Genomic DNA, 22,073 nt, shown 5'->3' with positions numbered 1-22,073 from the left:
TTTAAAATATTATCATACTCATTTTGGATCCTTCAAAAATGCACTATTTAAACGACATGCCTAGTAGAATGTAGAGAAAACAAATCTTATTAGTGTTATTTCAAGTTCATCATCTCCTCTTCACCCCTACCTTTTGACAATCCCACCCCACTCCACCTCTACAGTATTTTTAATTTCTAGATTACATATATATATATATATATATATGCTTTTGGGATAATAATTTTTTATTTACTTACAAACACACAAAAAAACACTTAATTTTTTAATAAAATATCCTTCATGCCAAACACAGCCGCAGTCCCCCGAGTTTTAAGTGAAAAATGGACTTGAAAAATGAACATACAACAAAACATATAGACCTAATGGAGATATTTATATCTGAACTTTTTAAGGAATAGATCGGATCAAATACTAGTATACATATATTATTATACTGAAAAGAGCGCCCCATATACTGGGAAAAATATATGTGTCTGCTTGGTTAAAATTTGCAGTGTCGGTAGCATGTAACAGACATGTGATTTCAATTAGATTCCTACACAGAATTATTCTCTTACCTAACCACCAACACTCAACCACCACCATTACTTTTTTTTATTTTTTATCTTCTGTCAGTATTCGATATTCATCCAGGAACTCGATTAATCGATTTACCATTTAGATACTCATGTATTATGTTAAACTTGTAATGTAATTATATATTTGAGAGTAATTTATTTCTATAAATAGTCTAACCCGTTTGGTCATGAATTTTTTTCACCTTTTTCCGGAATTTTTTTCACTTTATTTGAAATCAGCGCTTGACCATGAAAATTTCAAATACAACTTGAAGTTGTATGTATTTGGAATTGGAAAACACCTAAAGCTAATCTTGTTTTCACTTTTTTCACATTCAATACATTCAAATAACCAAATATTCTTTGCAAAAACTATAACCAAACACAAGTCCAATTTCACAATTCCAAATTATAAGTGAAAAATATTTGGCTTTCATTGCCAAACGCCTACTAAATATAACATATTTCCAATATAAAGAAACAAAGCACATTTTAGTTAATTAAAAGTTAAATATGACAAGTCATATTTTATAAGAACCAAAATCAGAATTTACACATAGCTGAGGGACTGGAAGTGTTGTTATCCCTACATTAAAATTAATAGAAAACTGCATATACCTATGCTATATACTTGCATGTTCTTGTATTAAATTAGCAGTTTTTTCTGAAAGTATTTCTGAAAATAAACTGATTTTGACAGGCGGGCCAAAATGATTCTAAGTTTGAGATCGAGTAAGTAATTGATGAAGAGGTCGATATGCTAAATGCCCATTCGTAATATATTCAATGCATATCCGCAATTTTAAAATGTAATATACCGAACTACGTATACTCCTAACTCCTTCATATCTCCTTTATGTTAGATTAAGGTTTGAGTTTATTGGCACTGCAATTTAACTATTTATAGCTTACTTTTTAAGTTAATAATGATTGATTATAAGAAGTTGCCTATATAGGAAGTTACTTGAAGGTATAAATATCTTTTATGAGTTTAGATTTTGTACATAAAAATATTTACATTATCATGTTATTTATACGGTAATTATACATAAATTTCGTATAAACCTTAATTGATAATATGGTAAATGGAAACTACTATTTGTCACGACCTCATAGGTTAAGCTACACTTAATAGTGTACAAATCCTTATTCGCATATACAATTTAAAACTTTTTCTTTTACAAGTTTAACTTATATATACACTGACAAATGGTAACTTTCCATCAAATGTTGCATTAGTAACCCGATAAATAAAGCAGGTATGTGTGCTGCAGTAAATTAAAATATACTGATAGCACAAATCATTTTGGTACCATGCTTGAAACTAAAACTTTATAAATTTAAGCAGCAAAGCACTTGTTTCCCTCACAAAGTGTTGAACTTCCTCTGTTTCTCCAAAATGTATAGCCAAAAAAAGAAACCTTCACTTTTGCTTGCTCTTTCAGCCATTTTCTTGCTCACATTCTTCTCTCTTCCAAAATTATTAGTATCAACTACACAAAATCATGTTGAAAAAAACATCCAAATTGCAAATTCTCATTGCCAAGGCACACTATATCCACAACTATGTGTTTCCACTCTTTCATTAATCCCAGATCTTCACAAAAAAACAATTCCAGAAATCATCTCTTCCAATGTCAATGTTACTGTCAATGAAGTCAAAGCCTCTGCTGAAAATTGCACTAACATACTTCACCACATGTCCAAATTGGACCCTGTAGAGAAAAGGGCTTTGGATGATTGTATTGAACTCTTGGGTGATAGTACTATTTATGAGTTAAAAACCACTCTTGATGATCTTTCCACCAAAAACAGTAGTAATTCACCTGCAAAGCACTACAATGATCTCCAAACACTTCTTAGTGCTGCATTGACCAATCAAGACACTTGTCTTGGTGGATTTTACAATAGTAAACACAACTTGAGTCATTACTTTGAGAAGGATTTGCATACCATAACTCAACATGTGAGCAACTCTCTTGCCATGCTGAAGAAGTTAAAGACTGGGTCGGCTCAAAGGTAAGATAACTGAAGCTTCTGCTTTAGACCCCAAAAGTTAAAATGCTCTGAAAATAGCATATTCCTTTTGTTTCAACCCATATGACAATCTTTTCTCTTTTTAATCTGTTCCAGAAAGAATATTTAAATTTGATCATCTCATTTTAACCTTTATAACATGCTCTTGCTCTTGGATGATAGTACTATTGATGAGATACAACTACTCTAGATGATCTTTCCACCAAAAATAGTAGTAAGTCACCTTCAAAGAACAGTACTATTTACTGCTGCAATGACCAATCAAGACACTTGTCTTGGTGGATTTTACAATAGTAATCACAACTTGAGTCATTATATTGAGAGGGATTTGCATACCATAACTCAACATGTGAGGAAATCTCTTGCCATGCTCAAGAAATTAAATGGGTCGACTCAAAGGTAAGGTTGTTGAAGCTTTTGCTTTAGACCCCAAAAAATCAGGACCATCAAACGTTCCAGAAATAGTATATTATTTCTGTAAAATATGCAAATATTGTGGGCTCACTATCCAAGTGTGAAAAGTAGAATGGAGCCTCACACAACTATTGTTGTCACGCCCAAAGTAAATAATTTTTGTTAAATGAAATGAAGGGAGTACTAGCTTTTTCCCTTTTAGTATCTGGTTGAAGTTGCTCGGATGAGTGAGTAAAATTACTTTAAAATATGCACAGTTATTTCTACTTTACTGTTAAATTTCAACTCAATTTTATCAAATTAGTTATCTGGTTTGTTTAACCATAAATAAGTTTAAAGCCTCTTATTATGATTTGGTTTTAGGTCGTTATCAAGCTCTAATGAAGTCTTCCCAGAATACGGTGCTATGAAAAACGGATACCCAAAATGGTTGAAAAAAAGGGACAGGGCATTATTACAAGCTCCAGTGAACCAAATTAAGTTCAATTTGGTTGTGGCTAAAGATGGTAGTGGTAATTTTACTACTATTAACCAGGCATTAAGTGCAGCACCAAATTCTAGCACTACAAGATTTGTGATTTACATTAAGGCGGGAGCTTATTTCGAATATATTGACGTTGAAAGGAAAAAAAGTATGATAATGTTCGTCGGAGATGGCATCGGAAAAACACAAATAAAGGGTAATCGGAACGTCGTCGATGGGTGGACTACTTTCCGATCAGCCACCGTTGGTAAGTTCAAAATTTTCCCTTACATGTTTATATATATTTGTAGGGCTTGTATCACGACTAGTTTAACTTTTATATACTGAAAGTCAAGTTACTTAAGACGTAACTACATGTTACATGTCATGTTAGGTTATATTAAGTGAGACTAATAATCTAAAAAATAATATATATAATTTATCATAATATGTTAAATTATACTGACCATATACCTAAGACTATTTATGTTGCCAAGATAGATAATTATTTGGACGAGGCACGTTCTATATAGGGCCATGCGTTCTTGAAATTAATTCAATGATTTAGACCTTCCTTTATCTATTAATAATTGGTGAATAATTTACAAATCATGCAGTCATCTACAGTATAATAGTTTGATGAATTATTTTAATATTCTTTTATAGTGATCTAAATTACGCTACATAGTTCTCTAACTGTAAGTAAAGGTGATTGGCACTGTCGAGAACTGCATTGGGATGGATAAAATTCCTCCATCCTTAATTAGAGATTCGGATTTAATAATAAGTTGATGTACAAATCTGAATTAATCTGAGCCTCAAAATGTGGTTGAACATGAGATGGAAAAAAAAGGCATAGGCCCTAGTTAGTCATTGTCCTGGCATTAGATATTATAGTGTAGATATTTTTATTGGCAAACAAAATCAAAGTGTCAACCGTTAATACTACCAATAAAGGTTATGCCGGAATGGATAGGATTTATTTACTCTTAATTAAAGGTCTCGAACTTAGATCCTAAATATATAAAAAATTCTTTTAGGGAGAGCACTTCTCCTTTAATGAATCTTATGTCGCACACATTCAAATTAATCGGGATCAATACGAATAGCGGATAACGAATTAAATGAAAAAAAAAAGGTGTCAACCATTAAGAAAAGGAGAAAGAAAAAAGACACTGAGAAGATGTTAGACATGAAATATAAGCATTGAATGTGTAGGATTATGAATTATTTGATGGATTCTGTCGGTGTGGAAAAACGAGACTGAAGGTTGATTTATTGATTAACTTTTTGTCTTTAAAATGAATACTAATACTAGAAAGATCTTGATGATATACTAATTGATTAGCAATTAACTAAAAAACTGAGTGTTGTCCAGCAATTAAGGAATTGTCATGGCTGTGGACCATTCATTTATTCGTGTCATTATATTAATCTAATCATGTAAAGGAGTATTGTCAATTATAATAATAGGGATTTTGCTTTATTATAAGATAGTAACCTCTAATTGTTTTTTTTTTTTTAATCTAAAAATAGAGCGACTCTTAGATAACGTTTAAAAATAATTATCAAAGATTTATCCAATCGTACTGATATTATGAAGAAAAACCAAGATAATTGAGACGGTTTTGAAAAATCTAAACTTAATCATGCATAGTAAAGTAATAAAAAAATTGCTATGGTATAATTTTTAAAAAGTAATTGATCAAATCGTTCCACCGACACCCTTAACTACGAGTTCGAGGCTTAGTTTTGAAAAGACTAGTACCTTTAGGAAGGGACGAAGCAATACTAAGTATATTATTTTATGGGGTTCAATTTATATGATACAATTTGAATCTACTAGAAAATATATATCTTCTTCTAAATGGAGGACTAATTGACCCTAGCAATACGTTCTTAGTCACAAGTCATCACCAATTGGATATATAGAAAAGATGTTGGATATATGAAAGTGACGCATCAGGAAATTATTTGCATGGTGCTTTTCCTACTTTACATTATTTAGAAAAATGTCCCAAGAACAATCACCTGTCCACCTCGACATTAATTTGGTGCTACATCTTACAAAGGCCTTCAATGGCCACTTCTCCATTCAAGTAATTAATTCACTTCAACTAGAATTATTTTACAAAGTACTAGTCCTATATTTATGACCCCATGTCTGCTTGCCTGGTTAGAATCATTCCTCCATTATTGCCTACTCTCTACGAATCCAAAGAAAAATTAGAGTAATAATGACTAAGAAGGCCTTTTTAATGTGCTCAAACAAGGAACTTACATGACAATATTATTATTTGGGAGTCAAATTTGGACAATCATTTTTTCAAATATTTTTAATTATTAATTACTGTAAATTCCGAAAAATCTATGTTCGAATCCACTTTGATAAATAAATAGCTTGACATTCGTGCCCCGAAATCTCCTCATAAATTGAAAAAGAAAAAATAATGTGTACATTTAGGATCAAGAGTTGTGGTAGAATAGATATGATGCTTCCAAACCTTAATAAAAAAATTCATGTTTGAGTCTTAAGTATGAAAATATCATGATAGGAAGTGTTTCTTCCTTTAATAGGCTTTACACAACACAAACCAAATTAATCGAAACTCCGTAACTGATATCGAATATTAGACACCGGATAGAAAAAAGAAAAAAAAAACATGTAGCTTTAGGGATTCTTGCGGTTAGTGGTAGTGACGAAAATGTTAAGATATCAATTACATAAGACAACAAAGGTCGGTGTCCAGATGACAAAGATTAATTAGCAGGTTTTGTTTTTCTCGTTTTCCCCCTTAAAAAAGATCTAGTCCCTGCTTATAAGCACCATACAATAATATAGATTTCTGAAAACATCGGAAAATTTGCCCACATGTTGTTGACTTGTAGGACCATGACCATTATATTGCTTTGAATTTTTTTCAAAATATTTGGATAAATAGTACGTGTATATTGACAACCTAAATAATGTATAGACATCCAACAAATTTTAATTTAATGAAACATGTATCTATCTTAATTATTAGATGATTAATACTTTTTACGGATGATCACATTTAGTTATCAGCTTTGAAATGACCTGATAATATAAAATTCATAAGCGAATCTAAAAGTCGAAGTTTATTGAATCTGAATTGTAGCCCTTTGAAACTATTGGATTGTAAATTATAATTTGTACGTATTAAATGATTTTGAATCAAAACTATCGAATTATGTCGACCCATACCATATAAATGGTACATCCATCCTTGATAAAATTCTATTTACACTGGTTATCAGTGTGAAGTAAAAACTCTCATTACTAGAATACCATTGTATCCTCAAAAGTTATGGAAGTAGACCATTATTTCCAATTTCTTTCCAATTTCCAATTTCTTTAACTTCGTTTATTATCGAGATGTTTTAAAGAACATATAATATACTAACATTATATGAAAATTGGTTTCAAAATAGAAAACTTAATTGTTATAGTAAAATGTTATTATAAATAATAGTGGATATAGAGCGATCTGACTATATATATATATATATATATATATATATATATATATATATATATATATATATATATATATATATTTTCTTTTTACTGCAGCTGTGGTGGGAAATGGATTCATGGCAAGAGGAATCACATTTGAGAACTATGCTGGACCAAGCAAACACCAAGCAGTGGCACTAAGGAGTGGCTCTGATCTCTCAGCATTCTACCAATGCAGCTTTGTTGCATATCAAGACACCCTTTACGTCCATTCCCTTCGACAATTCTATCGTGAATGCGACGTCTATGGAACTGTCGACTTCATTTTCGGTAATGCTGAACTTTGTGATTGTCTCATCTAAAAGTTTAAGCTATTATTTATTTAAAAAATATTTAGTCAAGTTTATAAGTTGATCAAACTAGCTCATATAGTTATTTACACGTGTGGTAAATATAAAAAATACTTATAAGTCAAAATTCAAAAGTCATAGTATATATTGATCATTCAAAAAGTTACATTGATTTTTCTAACTTGTAAATATTTTTACATTGACTAAACTATTTAACTATTTTTTTCTTAATAGTTATTTTCTAAGCCACGCAATTCATACCCAAACTAATATTCATTTAATAATAATAAAAAAATAGCATTTATTTTATCAAGCACATCAACTGTTTATTACCATTTTTAAACCAAATACAAATTTGTTTATTCGTAAATCAACTTCAAGACTTCTGATGTTTGTTAGCCATTTTAGTCAACTAACCAAACGACCTCTTAATTATGTCTTCAACATTGTGATCAAACTTTTTATTATTATTTTATCTCTATTAGTCCATGAAATATCTACCCAAAAGAAATCGGGTCCCTTGCTAGATCTCTCTGTATTCCATATCTGTCGGTCGTGTCCTTTTTTCATGTATAAATACTTTAGAATTTGTAATTTTTTTTTAAATAGCTTTAAGAGCATTTCAATCATTTTTTAATAGAAAAGGTCTATATCAGTATTTTATATCAAACACATCAATTGTTTATTAATATTAATTTTAGTACTTTAAGCCAAATATGCAACTGTTTATTACGTATCAGTCATTTTTAACCAGCGATCTCTTACTTAATAAGTGAATTTCTTGAAACAGGCAATGCAGCTGTTGTTTTCCAGAACTGCAACTTGTACGCTCGCAAACCTGACCCGAACCAAAAGAACATTTTCACAGCACAGGGAAGAGAGGATCCAAATCAAAACACTGGAATTTCAATCTTGAATTGCAAAGTGGCAGCTGCATCAGATTTAGTCCCTGTATTAGCATCATTCAAGAATTACTTAGGACGACCATGGAAAGAATATTCAAGAACTGTTTTTCTCCTATCCAACATTGGTAACTTAATTGATCCTGCTGGTTGGTTAGAATGGAGTGGTGATTTTGCATTGAATACACTTTATTATGGAGAGTATATGAATAGAGGACCGGGTTCGAATACTAGTGCTAGAGTGAAATGGCCCGGTTATAGGGTCATTACTAGTTCTGCTGAGGCCAGTCAATTCACAGTTGGAAATTTTATACAGGGAAGTGAATGGTTACCAGCTACTGGGGTGCCATTTTATACCGGCTTAACTTCCTCGTGATACAGACAGAGGCAAATTCAAGATTTTAAGTCAGTGGGTGCAAAGGCGCAATATAAGATCATCTTGTCATAAATAAATAAGCTTTTTAAGAATTTTAATTAAATATATATAATTTGCTGGTCTGAAAATCCAAGATCAGAACGAGTTTGCTGGCGGACCACTGTCTATCAACTTGTGAGGTATCATACCCTGTAAACAAACAATCGCAACAATCTCCAGTCTGGTCCATTGTTTGTATTTGTTTGAGTCCTTAAAAAGTAGCATCTTAAGGATGCTATATTAGCTTATTTTACTAAATATTAAGAATACTAAGACATTTGATATCTAGTATTCATTCTTGAGGAAGTTAATATTACTTGTATTCCCTCCGTTTCAATTTATTCAAGAATTGTTTTTCTCCTGTCCAACACTGGCAGCTTAATTAGTCTATGTTGGTTGGCTAAAATAGAATGGTGATTTTGCATTGAAGACACTTTATTATGGAGGATACATGGTCCAAACACTAGTGCTAGAGTGAATTGGCCTAGTTATATATAGGGTCATTAATAGCTCGGCTGAGGCGAGTCAATTCACAGTAATTGGAAATTTGATACAGGGAAGTGAATGGCTACCGGCTAGTGGAGTTCCATTTCATCATGATACTGATTACAGACAGAGATAAATACATGATTTTAAGTCATTAGTTGGTGCAGAACGTAATATAAGGTCGATCTTGACATAAATTTTTAAAATTTAATAAATATATGTAGTTTGGTCCGAAAATTCAAGATCAGAGCAGTCACCAATCTGCTACATTTGCGTGTATTTCTTCGTGTCATCTTTAAGCTAACATCTTAAAGATGTTGTTAGCTTGTTTTTCCTATTCAGAATATTAAGTTCCATATGCATGAAATTTGATTTCTAGTCTGTCATTTCTTGAGGAAGTTAATGTCAGTGACTGTAGAGTGGCAACATAATTAGTTCAATCAATCTTTGTTTGATTATAGTAAGTATTTGCCTAATATTTGTTTGATTATTAAAGCTTTTCATTAAGGATAAAATGGAAAATATAAAGTTAATTATTTCTGAATTTAGAAGAGTATCGTTTTTTAGACAAATGGAAACAAATTAAGGGCATATTGCTTATAACAGAGGGAAATGCTAATATGTGGTACGAAATATGAAAATTATAAACAAAACAAACAAAAAAACGCATACAGATCTCTCAGTTTGAACTTTCCTACAATTGAGGAAATAACATAAACAAAATAAACAAACTAAACACTAGCCAATAATTTTTGTATGGTGTAAGAGAATTGATATAAGAATGGCAAAGGATTGTTTTTCTCCATTCAAAGGGCATTCATTTCCTTCTTTAATTTGCCCACTTTACTGCTTAATTTTTCTTTCATTTTCCTAATTAGGCCACCACAATGGCTATTCCAAAAGTTGTAGGATTTGTTTTACTTTTGGGTATAGCCATTTTTTCATCAAAAGTTGCAGAATGTGCACCTTTTGGTTCACGTCGTGGCCTTTTGGAGACAGTTTTTGATGTTACCAAGTTCGGAGCTAGACCAAATACAGAGGCAGATAGCGCTAGGGTAAGTCTTGTAATTAATGAAATAACAACAATTAGTGGTAATTTCCATGTTGTTCATACATATCTTTTTGAACATGGAACACTTTTGCAACAACAATCTTCAAAATGCGGTTATCAAATATCAAGTGGAAATCTAGATTAGTCGATCTTATGTAGTTATCAGACACCGGTGGAAAATCGGAAAAGAATCTCATTCGTTATCACTCACAATGCATTCCAAGCAACTGAATTAGGAATTCTAATAAGGAGATTCAAAAACGTGCAAGAATGCTATATCGGAATTTGAACCTGCAACATAGTCCAACTTTTGAGTCACTTTTGTCATTACACAAGAAGCTTCCTATATATGTCACGAGAATCCAACGAATTCAGGGGCGGATCAAGTTAGAAGTCCGGATACTGGTCCGGCCGAACCAATTATTTTCTGCTCAAGCAATATATTTGTGTTAAGAAATTTATTAAATATGCATAAATATCAAATATAGAACCTAGTTATTGACACTTGAAGTCATCGTTCTAAAATCCAGAATACATAAAGTTGAAATCCCGATGCCGGCTCTGCCAACGATAGACAAAGAATTTTATATTTATCCTATGTGCATATCATAATTATTTGAGGGAGGGGTTTCAATTGAACCATCTTTTAACCATGTAGCTCCGCTCCCAAATCCCCTGTAACTCTGATCATCTACGACTTTATATGCATAATATTCATAACAAGTTGCATTGTATTACTCTATAACTAGTTATTTAATTTGGTTTGAATTTTGGAGACAAATAAATGATCTAAAAGTGCAAATCTAATTCTCTTGCACTTGCAGGGATTTATGATGGCATGGAGATCAGCTTGTCAATCATCAGGCCCAGCAAAACTTGTTATTCCTCCAGGAACATTCACTACAGGAGAAACTATTTTTCAAGGACCATGCAGTAGTCCTAGGCCTATTACTATTGAAATTCAAGGGACTGTATTGTCAGCTACAGACATTAGTTTGTACACACGAGGCGCATGGATATCTATCGAACACGTAGATGGTATCGTGGTTACGGGTGGAGGGACTCTCAATGGACAAGGAAACTCGAGTTGGCAATACGCTGACAAATCTGGAAGCACCCCTCCTCTCCCTAGTGTAAGTAGACTTTAAAAGTCTGATAATTTCACAGACGGTCGCTTAACTCTTAAGTTTGTTATTTGCAAGTCACACAATTAACTGTCGTAATAAAGTAACTCAACTGTGCATATACATTACAAAAGAGAAGCTGAAAAGATATACATTACAAAATAGTCATCGAGGAGTGTCGTAAGATGGAAGGGGTCTCTTCACCATTAACCAAATGTCGGATTTGATTCTTGAGAATGAAGAACTCCTGATTGGGGAGGGCGCTTCACCTTAAGTGGGTTCTATGTATAATAGATCCAGATTATTCAAGCCAATGGATATCGGATACCAGATGATTAAGCCATTAACCAAAAATGAATTTGTCATTTAAATATAGTCAAGTCAGCAACTCATCTTACATGATATTCACATACATGACACCGTTTTAAAAATATCAAAAACTATTTTTTCAATCCAACTTAATATCCGTTATCTTTCACCATGTGACAAATCATGAGGGATTTTCTTAAATAGTTTATATTATTTTTTTAAGTAGTTCCACAAAAACTTTATATATGTAAGGTGAGTCGCTCAAGTGGCAACTAGCTACTTGTGTTTCCATATTGTATTCAGCTTTTCTTGATGTTTTTTCTTCATATATATATATATATACACTCCATATAGTTGAGTTATATTTCTTGTAGTTTTATTGCTTGGGCATAATAAATTGATCGTTGAATGATCATATGTAGGGGTGTACAAAGTAAACCGACAAATCGCACCAAACCGATAAACCGAGTCAAACCGAGAAAAAAAAAACGAACTAGCGGTTTGGTTTGACTTGGTTTGGTGTTGAAAAAAAAAAACCCGACCATAATTGGTTTGGTTTGGTTTTAACTAAAAAAAGTCAAATCAAACCAAACCAACACGACATTACATGTATTTAATTTTTAAAATATTTTATATGTAAAAATATTTATTTGTAATGTAATTTATAAATATTTCTTAAATTTTTTCGTAGTTTTTTTTTTATCTATTATCATATCATTCAAGCTTGAACTTAAAATTTTGAATATCAATAAGTTGTATATCCTATGGATGTTAGCAACTCAAATAAAGTCCAAACCAAAACCAACTCAACACTAATGCTAACAAAAGAAATTCAATTTACCACTAGGAATGACAATAATATTGGTTATCTATTCTTTAGTTTTGCATCATTGATTTATAGAGTGAAAATATATGACTTAAGTTTTTTTGTCTTTTTCATGTAATTAATACTTATTAACCATACTTATTTTAGCATGACTTATTATTTTTAGATTATGGTCATTTTCTTTATAGCTTTTTAATTAGCAATATTTATTTTAACTGATTTTATTAGCTTTTGTTGAATATTTGAATACAATGTCATCACTCTTCTCACATTTTTTGTTCACCTTAATTATATAGTTGTATCTTACTAGGACTAGAGAAATATTTGAAGAAAAAGTTATATGTTTTGTATCAAGACTATTCCGAAAAAAACCCGAAAAACTAGAGAAAACCGAATAACCCGAGAAAAACCGAGATTGAAAAACCCGAATTTTATTGGTTTTATTTGGTGTATAAATTTAAAAATCAGACACAATTGGTTTGGTTTGGTGTTTAAAAAATTCGAACCAACTCGATCCATATGTGAAATTAATAACGATTTGAGCTGTAACTATTTTTACTTTTTTTTTTTGTGTAGTCTCTTGTATTCCAGACTGTGAAGAGCTCTTCCGTCAACAACATTAATTTTGTGGATTCCAAAGGTGTCCACTTGAAAATCACTGATAGCAGTGACATTACAGTTTCAAAAATCAAAATTACTGCACCAGGAACTAGCCCAAACACTGATGGACTTCATATAAGTCAAACAATAAATATCAATGTCACTGATAGTGACATTGGGACAGGTGATGACTGCATTGGCATTGGAGATGGCACTTCCAATGTTTATATCTCTAATATAAATTGTGGTCCTGGACATGGAATAAGGTTAGTTTTAATAATAATTGTTATTATGCTTTTCTACCTCTTTTTTTTTTTACATAATTAACAAAAGAATAAGAAAGACTCTACTAGACAAGAATGATCAAGCAATCAATCACAGAAGTTCGAACTCATGATATTACAATTGACGAGTTGTGGTCTCTAGCGATCAATCACAGAGGTTCGAACTCATATTACAATTGACGAATTGTGGTATCTTAATAGATAACTTGTGCATTTCTTCTACATACTAGCCCAATATATCATAGGGGGTTATAGTATGTTGGTCCATCAGTTATTAGTAAATTTTAATTTTGGTATGTGTTATAAGTGATTATTAATTATATGCATTTAACTTTCAATTTGCTAAAACATGTATTTTTTTGTCCCTTATGTAAAAAGTATGTTAAATTTGAACTACTTTTGTTTTTCGCATTTTAATAGAAGTGTAAGCAACACTCAACCGGATAGGTTTTTCATAGAGGGTCAGTCAATTTTTACTTTATTGTTAAAATAATTAAACTGTTTTTTTTTGTAACAAAAAAGTTATTCAATTTTATCTAAGTTTCATGTAAGTTAGTACACGAGCTTTTCTAATCAAAAGGTCACTTAACTTTGCCAAAGTATCACAGGAAGTCATTAGGAGAAAACATAAGACCTTTTCACAAAAAATAGTTTAATCACTTTACATGATACTGAGGCAAAATTGAGTGATTTTACAATTCAGAGTTGTGGTCTCTTAATCAACAACTTGTGCAATTCTTCTATGTACTAGTCCAAAATATCATAAAGGGGTAATAGCAATACTGTTGATCTTAATTTGGTCCTTGTAATACACAGATAAACACATTTAATTTTCAGTTAATCAAAATATGTATTTTTTGGTCCCTTTATGTAGGAAGTATGTTATATTTGAACTATTTTAAAATTATATTACCGTCAAATATAAAGTAGTATGAGTTTCACATAACACATGAATAATTATGTGATAGAATTGTTACTTAATAATTATGAAAATTTATTCCACGAGCAAAAGGATCAAAGTGCACATATATTTCAATTGATCAAAGGTTAAATGAGCTTAATCAAATATCATAGAAGTTAAAATAAAACCTTATCAATAGGAGGAACGAAAAATCCTATTTATGGTATCATACATTTAGACATTTAAATGCAGTTGTTGTTTAATTTTTTATATTTTTTTAATTATTTGTGTTCAGCATCGGCAGCCTTGGAAAACGCTTGAATGAGAAAGATGTTAAAGGAATTATAATAAGAAATTGTACATTCCACAGTACATCAAATGGGGCAAGAATCAAGACTTATATGGGCTCACCTTCACTACAAGTTTCTGATGTTGTTTATGAAGATTTAATCCTGGATAATGTTAAAAATCCAATTGTTATTGATCAACACTATCATTCCAAGGACAGAAATGAGGTAAGCTATCTAACTACTTTTTTATTAGATTAGTACAAAAGAAAAAGACACTGGTTCATGCATTACGGGTAGATAATATTCATATTACCTAAGAAATGAAAGAAGACATTACCATATTATAGTACGATAAGTATTTTTGGTGTCCACAACACCCAAGGGTCATGTGATATAATCGTAGATGAAGTGGCTGGCGGATCAAGAATCATGATGTCTTGGTTCAAATTCCAGTAGAGAAAAAAATGTTAGGTGATTTTTTTTCATCTGTCCAAACTTTGGTAGATAGTGTCACTATTTATATTATAAAACTATTTGAGGTGCAGGAAAGTTGGCCCAAACACTACTGTTAAAGAAAAAGTTAGTCCGGATTGTAACCTCTTACTCATTGGACTGTCTCTTGACACGTAGACTACCATATTTCTTCATACAATAAGTACTTGGTGTCCACCACATCCACACCCAAGGGTGTGGTATAATGTTTAATGAAGTGGGTGGAGAATCACGAGGTCTTAGTTCAAATTCTAAGGGAGGCAAAAATATTAGTTGGTTTCTTTACATCTCCCCAAGCTTTGATGGATAGTCACAGAGTTATTTGATATCTGTACTGATAGAAAATTATAGATATCTCCTAAAATTAATTAAGGCGCGCTACAAGTTGATTCGAACACCATAATTAAAGAAAAGCTTGGTGTCCACATTTGAGACAACATATATACACTATTTAAATCAATGTTATAAATACTCTTTTATTGGTTTCTGTTGGGACATCAATGATAAGAAGGTCACCAGAATTTGAAGTAGCAAGCCCAATCGAATTATGAGCTCTCAGTCACTTAACTGTCTTTCGACACGTAAGCTACTATATAGTTGTACATATGGACATGAATTTGAGTAAATTGTAACTTTTAGATCAATGTCACTAATATAATTTTATTTTTTGTATAGCCATCAAAAGTGAAACTAGTGGATATTCACTTCAAGAACATAAGAGGCACAACAAATTCAAAAGCTCCAGTGGCACTCAATTGCAGTGAGGCACTTCCATGTGATGGAATTGAATTGGTTGACATTGATCTAGCTCCAATTGGTAATATTGGACCTCTTTTGGCAGCAACATGTCAAAATGCCAAAACAATATTGGGTGGGAAAAATAATCCACCAGCATGCTAATTACATTATTAGTCAAATTATGTCTATGAAAAATTGTATATAAATTCTAATACAACCATGTAATTTGTTTATATTTTATTACAATATATTTCTCTTTTATGGTCTTCTGAAAAGATAGAAAAAGATAAAATTTAGATTGGCGCATATTAGTGATGGGATGTAGCTAGGGTTATTTTCTTAGCTAAAATGATGTTAATTAGGGCTTGTCGTCCCTAATTAACCTAATTAAATGCATGTTTTCTTGTAGAGTGTATGAAAACATTTCTATGTCTTCACATCCCATGAAATAATCATTCCTTCTGAAGTGTTTGGATTAGAGTTCTTTGTGTTGTGAACAAAACTATCTCCAAATTTCTAACAGATATAGATATTGACTAAGATGGTAATTTCGATCATATTGTATTTCAAATTGAATATTGGGAAAGATCTTTTGTATTCAATGACAAGTTGTGATTAACACAATTGATTAATTAAATTAAAACACTATGAAACCAAACAATCTACTAGTTTGGGCTTAATGTATAATCGAGTAGATCCCAATGAAAAATGAACCGCGTGTCACTTCTGATTCACATGAGTTTAAAGTGTGCATGTTGAAAAAAAAAAACATTAATCAGGCTATGTTTCATTGACCACTTAATCCATGTAGGAGATGACTGGTGTTGGTTTTGCTCCGATAACGGTGCAAAAAATATCTAAGTGGAATAGAAATGACTCACTTGAAGTGTCTAAACGGAACAAGAGCCACTTTGGATGCTCAAGTGAAAGAAATGGATGACCACAGATATTTATCGATGAATTTGGCAAAAAAAAACATTAATCAGGCTATGTTTGATGATACAAAAGCTAAGGTGGAGGTGTGAGGAAAATTAATGATACTCCTACAATTTTTGCATCCATGCAGCTGGTAGGTCACATCCATTTATCAAATGAAATGGTAATGTTTGTTTCAAATTTTACTAAAAGAAAATTTTATTATTTTTCTCGGAACCAATTTCTTATAACAATTTTTTTACTTATAACAACAATAACTATCTTTATAACAGTAAGCTCTTTGTTGAATTACCCCTCTATGACGACTATCTTTTTTTTTTGTAATATAATAATTAATCATTTTTATAGAAATAAAATCTCTAAAATCACCAATAACAAGTCTAGAGATTTTGACCAAATATTTTGATTCTTTAGTACACTATTTAAGACAAAGAATATTATATTATCATTAAAAGATTTTCTTCCGTTATACAAAGTGTGATTAAGCTTAGGATCTGACAATTAAAAATGAAAAACTAGATTTTATCCATCTTTCTTGCCTAAAACAACTAAATATTATTTAAATATCAATGTTGTTACATGTATATAACAATGGAATAATACATAAAAACCCCCACAACGTATAGCCAGATTAATTATGACGCCACAACCTTTGCGGGCGACCTATTACCCACCAGTCTTAATTTTTCAGTATTTTAGTACCATTTTCTGACTGACGTCACTGCCACGTCACTGTCAGTGACTCGCCATATTTTTTTTTTGCCACGTCAGTCAAAAATGGTACTAAAATACTGAAAAATTAAGACTGGGGGTAATAGGTCGTCCGCAAAGGTTGAGTGCGTCATAATTAATCTGGCTATACGCTGGGGAGTTTTTATGTATTTACCCATATAACAATCATTCGCTATAAACAGCCTAAAAATATTTGCGTAAATAAGCCCATCCAATCTTCATAACCACTAAGAGGCCCATTGGCGCAAACAAAGGCAGTTTTCAAAATGGGCCAATAGTTTCGACGCCCATCTGTTCCCAAGAATAAAAAGACAAATAAGACCCTTTGCAAAACCCTAGTATAAAAAGCTCATATCTCCATTGGAGCTCATTTCTCCTCCTTAGTTTCGCCGCAGCTTAACGAAATCAGAAAAAAATGGTGTCGTTGAAGCTTCAAAAGCGGTTAGCCGCAAGTGTACTAAAATGTGGAAGAGGCAAAGTTTGGTTAGATCCTAATGAAGGCAACGAAATCTCCATGGCCAATTCTCGTATGTTTTCGTCTTTTCTCAATTTATATATTTATGTTTATTCAATCTATCGTTCATAAGTAGTAGGTAGATTTTACTGTATTTTTTTTGTTTTACTGTGATTTTACTACTGTAATATCTTGTTCGTATGTAGTTTATTTTATTCAATCTATATTTAATCTATCGTTCATAAGTAGTATGTAGATTTTACTGTATTTTTTATGTTTTACTGTGATTTTACTACTGTATTTTCTCTTGTTCGTATGTAGTTTATTTTATTTAATCTATCGTTCATAAGTAGTAGGTAGATTTTACTGTATTTTTTTTATGTTTTACTGTGATTTTACTGTAATCTATTGTTCGTATGTAGTTTGTTTTATTTAATCTATCGTTCATAAGTAGTAGGTAGATTTTACTGTATTTTTTTATGTTTTACTGTGATTTTACTACTGTATTTTCTCTTGTTCGTATGTAGTTTATTTTATTCAATCTATATTTAATCTATCGCTCATAAGTAGTAGGTAGATTTTACTGTATTTTTTTTTGTTTTACTGTGATTTTACTGTAATCTCTTGTTCGTATGTAGTTTGTTTTATTCAATCTATTTAATCTATAGTTAGTATGTATAATGAAACCTGTATTGTTACTAATATTAAACGTAGACACGTTTTAGTGTTGAAATTTGATCAATTTTAGACTTTACGTTTATGCGATCTATTTAATTTCTAGTTCGTATGTAGTAGCTTCTACTTTTATTTTTATTTTTGTAATAACGTAGAGGCGATTTAGGTTTGAATTTTTGTCAACTTTATACTACTCCCTTAGTTTCAATTTATGTGAACCTATTTGACTGAGCACGACATTTAAAAAAGAGTGAAGACTTTTGAAACTTGTGGTTCAAAATAAGTATTGAATATTTGTGTGGCTGTAAATCATTTCATAAAGTGAATTTGTTTCCAAATGAGGAAAGAGGTCATTCATTTTGGCACGGACTAAAAAGAAAATAGGCTCACATAAATTGAAATAGAGGGTGCACTTTTTATCGACGAAGTATATAACGTTTACGAGACCAGCACAATAATGTTTTGGTATACACATGTAAGCGATGACATTTTAGAGTGATGATTCTTAGATTTGAGCATATGCAACATAGTTGGGTCTCGTAAGCTTGTTTTAAGAAGGATAGTTGGTGTAGGGTTAATCGGTACGAGTAATCCAATTATGTTTATATTTTTTTTTTAGAACAGAAGGGGTAGAAGATTCATAAGCTGATTGCTTCTATGGTCGTAGAGGCGGAGCCAGGATTCGAAGCTTGTGGGTTCAGGGTTCTAATTCTTTAAAGTTACTGGGTTCTTAATTAATAATTTGTACATATTTGACAAAAATTTTAATACAAATATGAAATATATATGGTTCGGATAAAAGCTACTGGGTTCGGCCGAACCCACACCCGAAGGCCTGGCTCCGCCCCTGACTGTAGGTTTGGAATTTGATCAACTTTAGACTTCCGTTAATGAAGTATACTCTTTATGTAACATTCACGAGACTAGCATATTAATGTTTTGTTATTTACATGTTAAACAATGACAGTTTCGAGTGATGATTCTTACATTTGAGCATAGGAACATAGCTGGTTCTCTTAAGCTTGATTAACGAGGATGGTTGCTGTAGGGTTAACCGATAAGAGTAATCTAATTATGCTGAGTTTTCTGAAATCTGAAGAGATGGATAATTTGAATAGCTGATTACAACTAGAGGTGTAGTGGATTGAAATAATTTGCAGGTGTGGATAGGTTATGCGGCAAGTTATATTGCTTGTGTGATGTGGCTTAATCAAGAGTCATTAGGTTGTGAGATGGAAATATGATTGAGCTCTTGAGTGTAATGACTATTTTGAGCCATCAGTGGATTTTAACAGTGATCACAGGTTACTTACCCTTTTTTTTATAGGGTTACCGAATGATGCAATTAAATAGAATTACATGCAATTTTGCTAAGTGATCTTTTTGTGTAAAAAGATTATACACCGTTAATGCATAGAGGGTATGCGGCAAGGTATTTTTGCTGCAGTTGTCGATTATTTGCTTGTTTAATATGCCTCAATCAAGAGTTGTTAGGCTGTAAAATGGAAATGTGATTGAGCTGCTTTCCAGTTATTTGCTTCTTTGTCTAATGTTTGGTTAACATATAATATTAATGATTACCCAATCTTGCAAAACTAGAACATGTAGCTGCAACTAGCCAAATTGGTTCCCATATATTTCAACACCTATTAACTGTCATAGTTTCTAAACAATTGGCTCTAATTCCCTTCAACGGCATTTGGTGCAGGTCAAAACATCAGAAAATTGGTCAAGGATGGTTTCATCATCAGGAAACCAACCAAAATTCACTCTAGATCTCGTGCTCGCAGAATGAAGGAGGCCAAGAGGAAAGGCCGTCACTCTGGATACGGTACCTCCTAGTCTTGACAGTGGATTGTAGATGCACTCTTATTTTACATGACTTAGTTCAGTTCTTTTGGGTTGGCTGAATAAATTTTCCTTCTAACATTGGACATTGTTTTTTTTTTAAAAATTAATAGTTACAAAATTATAAGCTATTTGTAGAACACTATTAATGACCAATATTTCAAGGCTCAAGCAGAATAAAGAAGAATATTATTAGGAGGTGGAATTTGGAGACGAATGTTGTTGGCTATAGAGAGCAGCTAGGCCAATTAAAATAAGATTGAGGGAGTTCTGATATTATTATTATTGTTTTTTATGGTAAGTTCTTTAGTACTAGCATGTTTTGTTTGAGTATAGTGTCACTTGATCTTTTGACCAATTAAATTGTTTTTTTTGGTACTCCACACCTAAAGAAGATAAGGTCAATAGAGCCACCTTTTTGGTTGTTTGGTATTAAAGATATTATTCGTCTCTTACATAACTGTGCTTGAACAATGCCATTTCTCCTGTTTTGTAATGTCTGATGAATTATTGCTGGTGAAATTGCTCAATTACCTGGTATCTTTTCCTTTTTTAGGTAAGCGCAAGGGTACCAGGGAGGCTAGACTGCCTACCAAGATACTTTGGATGAGGAGAATGAGAGTCCTTAGGCGCTTGCTTCGCAAGTACCGTGAATCAAAGAAGATTGACAGGCACATGTACCATGACATGTATATGAAGGTCAAGGGTAATGTTTTCAAGAACAAGCGTGTGCTGATGGAAAATATCCACAAAACAAAGGCTGAGAAGGCCAGAGAAAAGACCTTGTCCGACCAATTTGAGGCCAGGAGGGCAAAGAACAAGGCAAGCAGGGAAAGGAAGTTTGCTAGGAGGGAGGAGCGTTTGGCTCAGGTGATCATTTGAAGCTCAAATTAATTGACATTGACACTTGAGGATACTATACTTATTTTCTGTGCTCTGCTCCTCCAAGTTTTATGGTTTTAGGACATGTTGCATGTGATTATGGAATTTTATCCTCTTTTAAATATGATCTGCTTACAATTTGAGCTCATCTTTTCTGTTCCGATTCTCAGGGACCAGGAGGGCAAGTACAACCTGCAGCACCTGCCGCTGCTGCTCCCCCAGCCCAGCCAGCCCAGTAAGTCCCATCTGCAAATTTATTACTTCTAGTTTCTCTATATCCTTGTTAGAACAGCATTTGATGAGAACATGTCCTTGCAGGGTATCTAAGAAATCAAAGAAGTGAGCATGATGGTTTGCAATGAGGGTTGGCGCTATGCCTACTTTTTGTCCTTGTTAGTATGGCAGTTTAGTATGTTTGATCCGTTCCCTTTTTGGTCTTTTAACTTTGGAAGACAATTTTACTTGTATGAATTTGGAAGATGGTTTAAAGTTTTGATACCTTGTTTCTCAGTAATACTTTTGCCCATACGTTTTAATTATATGTTCACCTTAGTCATTTTGCGTTGGATGGAATTTAGTGGTTTAAGCAGATTTTTGGGATTGAATTCTTCACCTTGCATTTCTGCTTTTTGGCTAGTTCAATGGAAGTTACTGACCTTTTCTGAACGAGAATCATTTGCTGTGATTGTGGTTGGGGCATTTTAAATTCACGTTTCTTGTTTGTCAGTAGGACAAAAGCCTTTAGAATATTAGAGATAAAGCTTGTTTGCCTGATTATGTCTTGCATTTTTGCAATTCTTAATTATGTTCAGTTGTTGAAGTGACT

General features: G+C 32.2%; 3 protein-coding genes across 4 annotated transcripts; all 3 read left to right on the top strand.

Annotated features, from left to right (window-relative positions):
* Positions 1–1,898: 1,898 nt before the first annotated feature.
* On the top strand, positions 1,899–8,987 carry LOC132605580 (pectinesterase-like). Its single transcript, XM_060318714.1, has 4 exons — positions 1,899–2,579; positions 3,375–3,742; positions 7,070–7,282; positions 8,093–8,987. The coding sequence occupies exons 1-4, from the start codon at positions 1,960–1,962 to the stop codon at positions 8,578–8,580; spliced, it is 1,689 nt and encodes a 562-aa protein (XP_060174697.1). The 5' UTR covers positions 1,899–1,959; the 3' UTR covers positions 8,581–8,987.
* A 932-nt stretch (positions 8,988–9,919) lies between these two features.
* Positions 9,920–15,981, top strand: LOC132604906 (exopolygalacturonase clone GBGE184). Its single transcript, XM_060318263.1, has 5 exons — positions 9,920–10,160; positions 10,981–11,289; positions 12,992–13,281; positions 14,496–14,715; positions 15,658–15,981. The coding sequence occupies exons 1-5, from the start codon at positions 9,993–9,995 to the stop codon at positions 15,880–15,882; spliced, it is 1,212 nt and encodes a 403-aa protein (XP_060174246.1). The 5' UTR covers positions 9,920–9,992; the 3' UTR covers positions 15,883–15,981.
* Positions 15,982–17,757: 1,776 nt separating this feature from the next.
* LOC132605579 (large ribosomal subunit protein eL19y) lies at positions 17,758–21,761 on the top strand. Of its 2 annotated transcripts, none has more exons than XM_060318713.1 (5): positions 17,758–17,915; positions 20,226–20,348; positions 20,922–21,235; positions 21,418–21,473; positions 21,566–21,761. In XM_060318713.1, exons 1-5 carry the CDS (start codon positions 17,804–17,806, stop codon positions 21,588–21,590), a joined length of 630 nt encoding a protein of 209 aa, XP_060174696.1. In that variant the 5' UTR covers positions 17,758–17,803; the 3' UTR covers positions 21,591–21,761. The 2 variants fall into 2 exon arrangements, with proteins under 2 accessions (XP_060174696.1, XP_060174695.1); XM_060318712.1 differs by having other exon boundaries at positions 21,418–21,482.
* The last annotated feature ends 312 nt before the right edge of the window (positions 21,762–22,073 follow it).

The sequence above is a fragment of the Lycium barbarum genome, chromosome 8 (genome assembly GCF_019175385.1).
Source record: "Lycium barbarum isolate Lr01 chromosome 8, ASM1917538v2, whole genome shotgun sequence".
Lineage (NCBI taxonomy): Eukaryota > Viridiplantae > Streptophyta > Magnoliopsida > Solanales > Solanaceae > Lycium > Lycium barbarum.
This window is presented reverse-complemented; position numbering and strand designations above follow the sequence as displayed.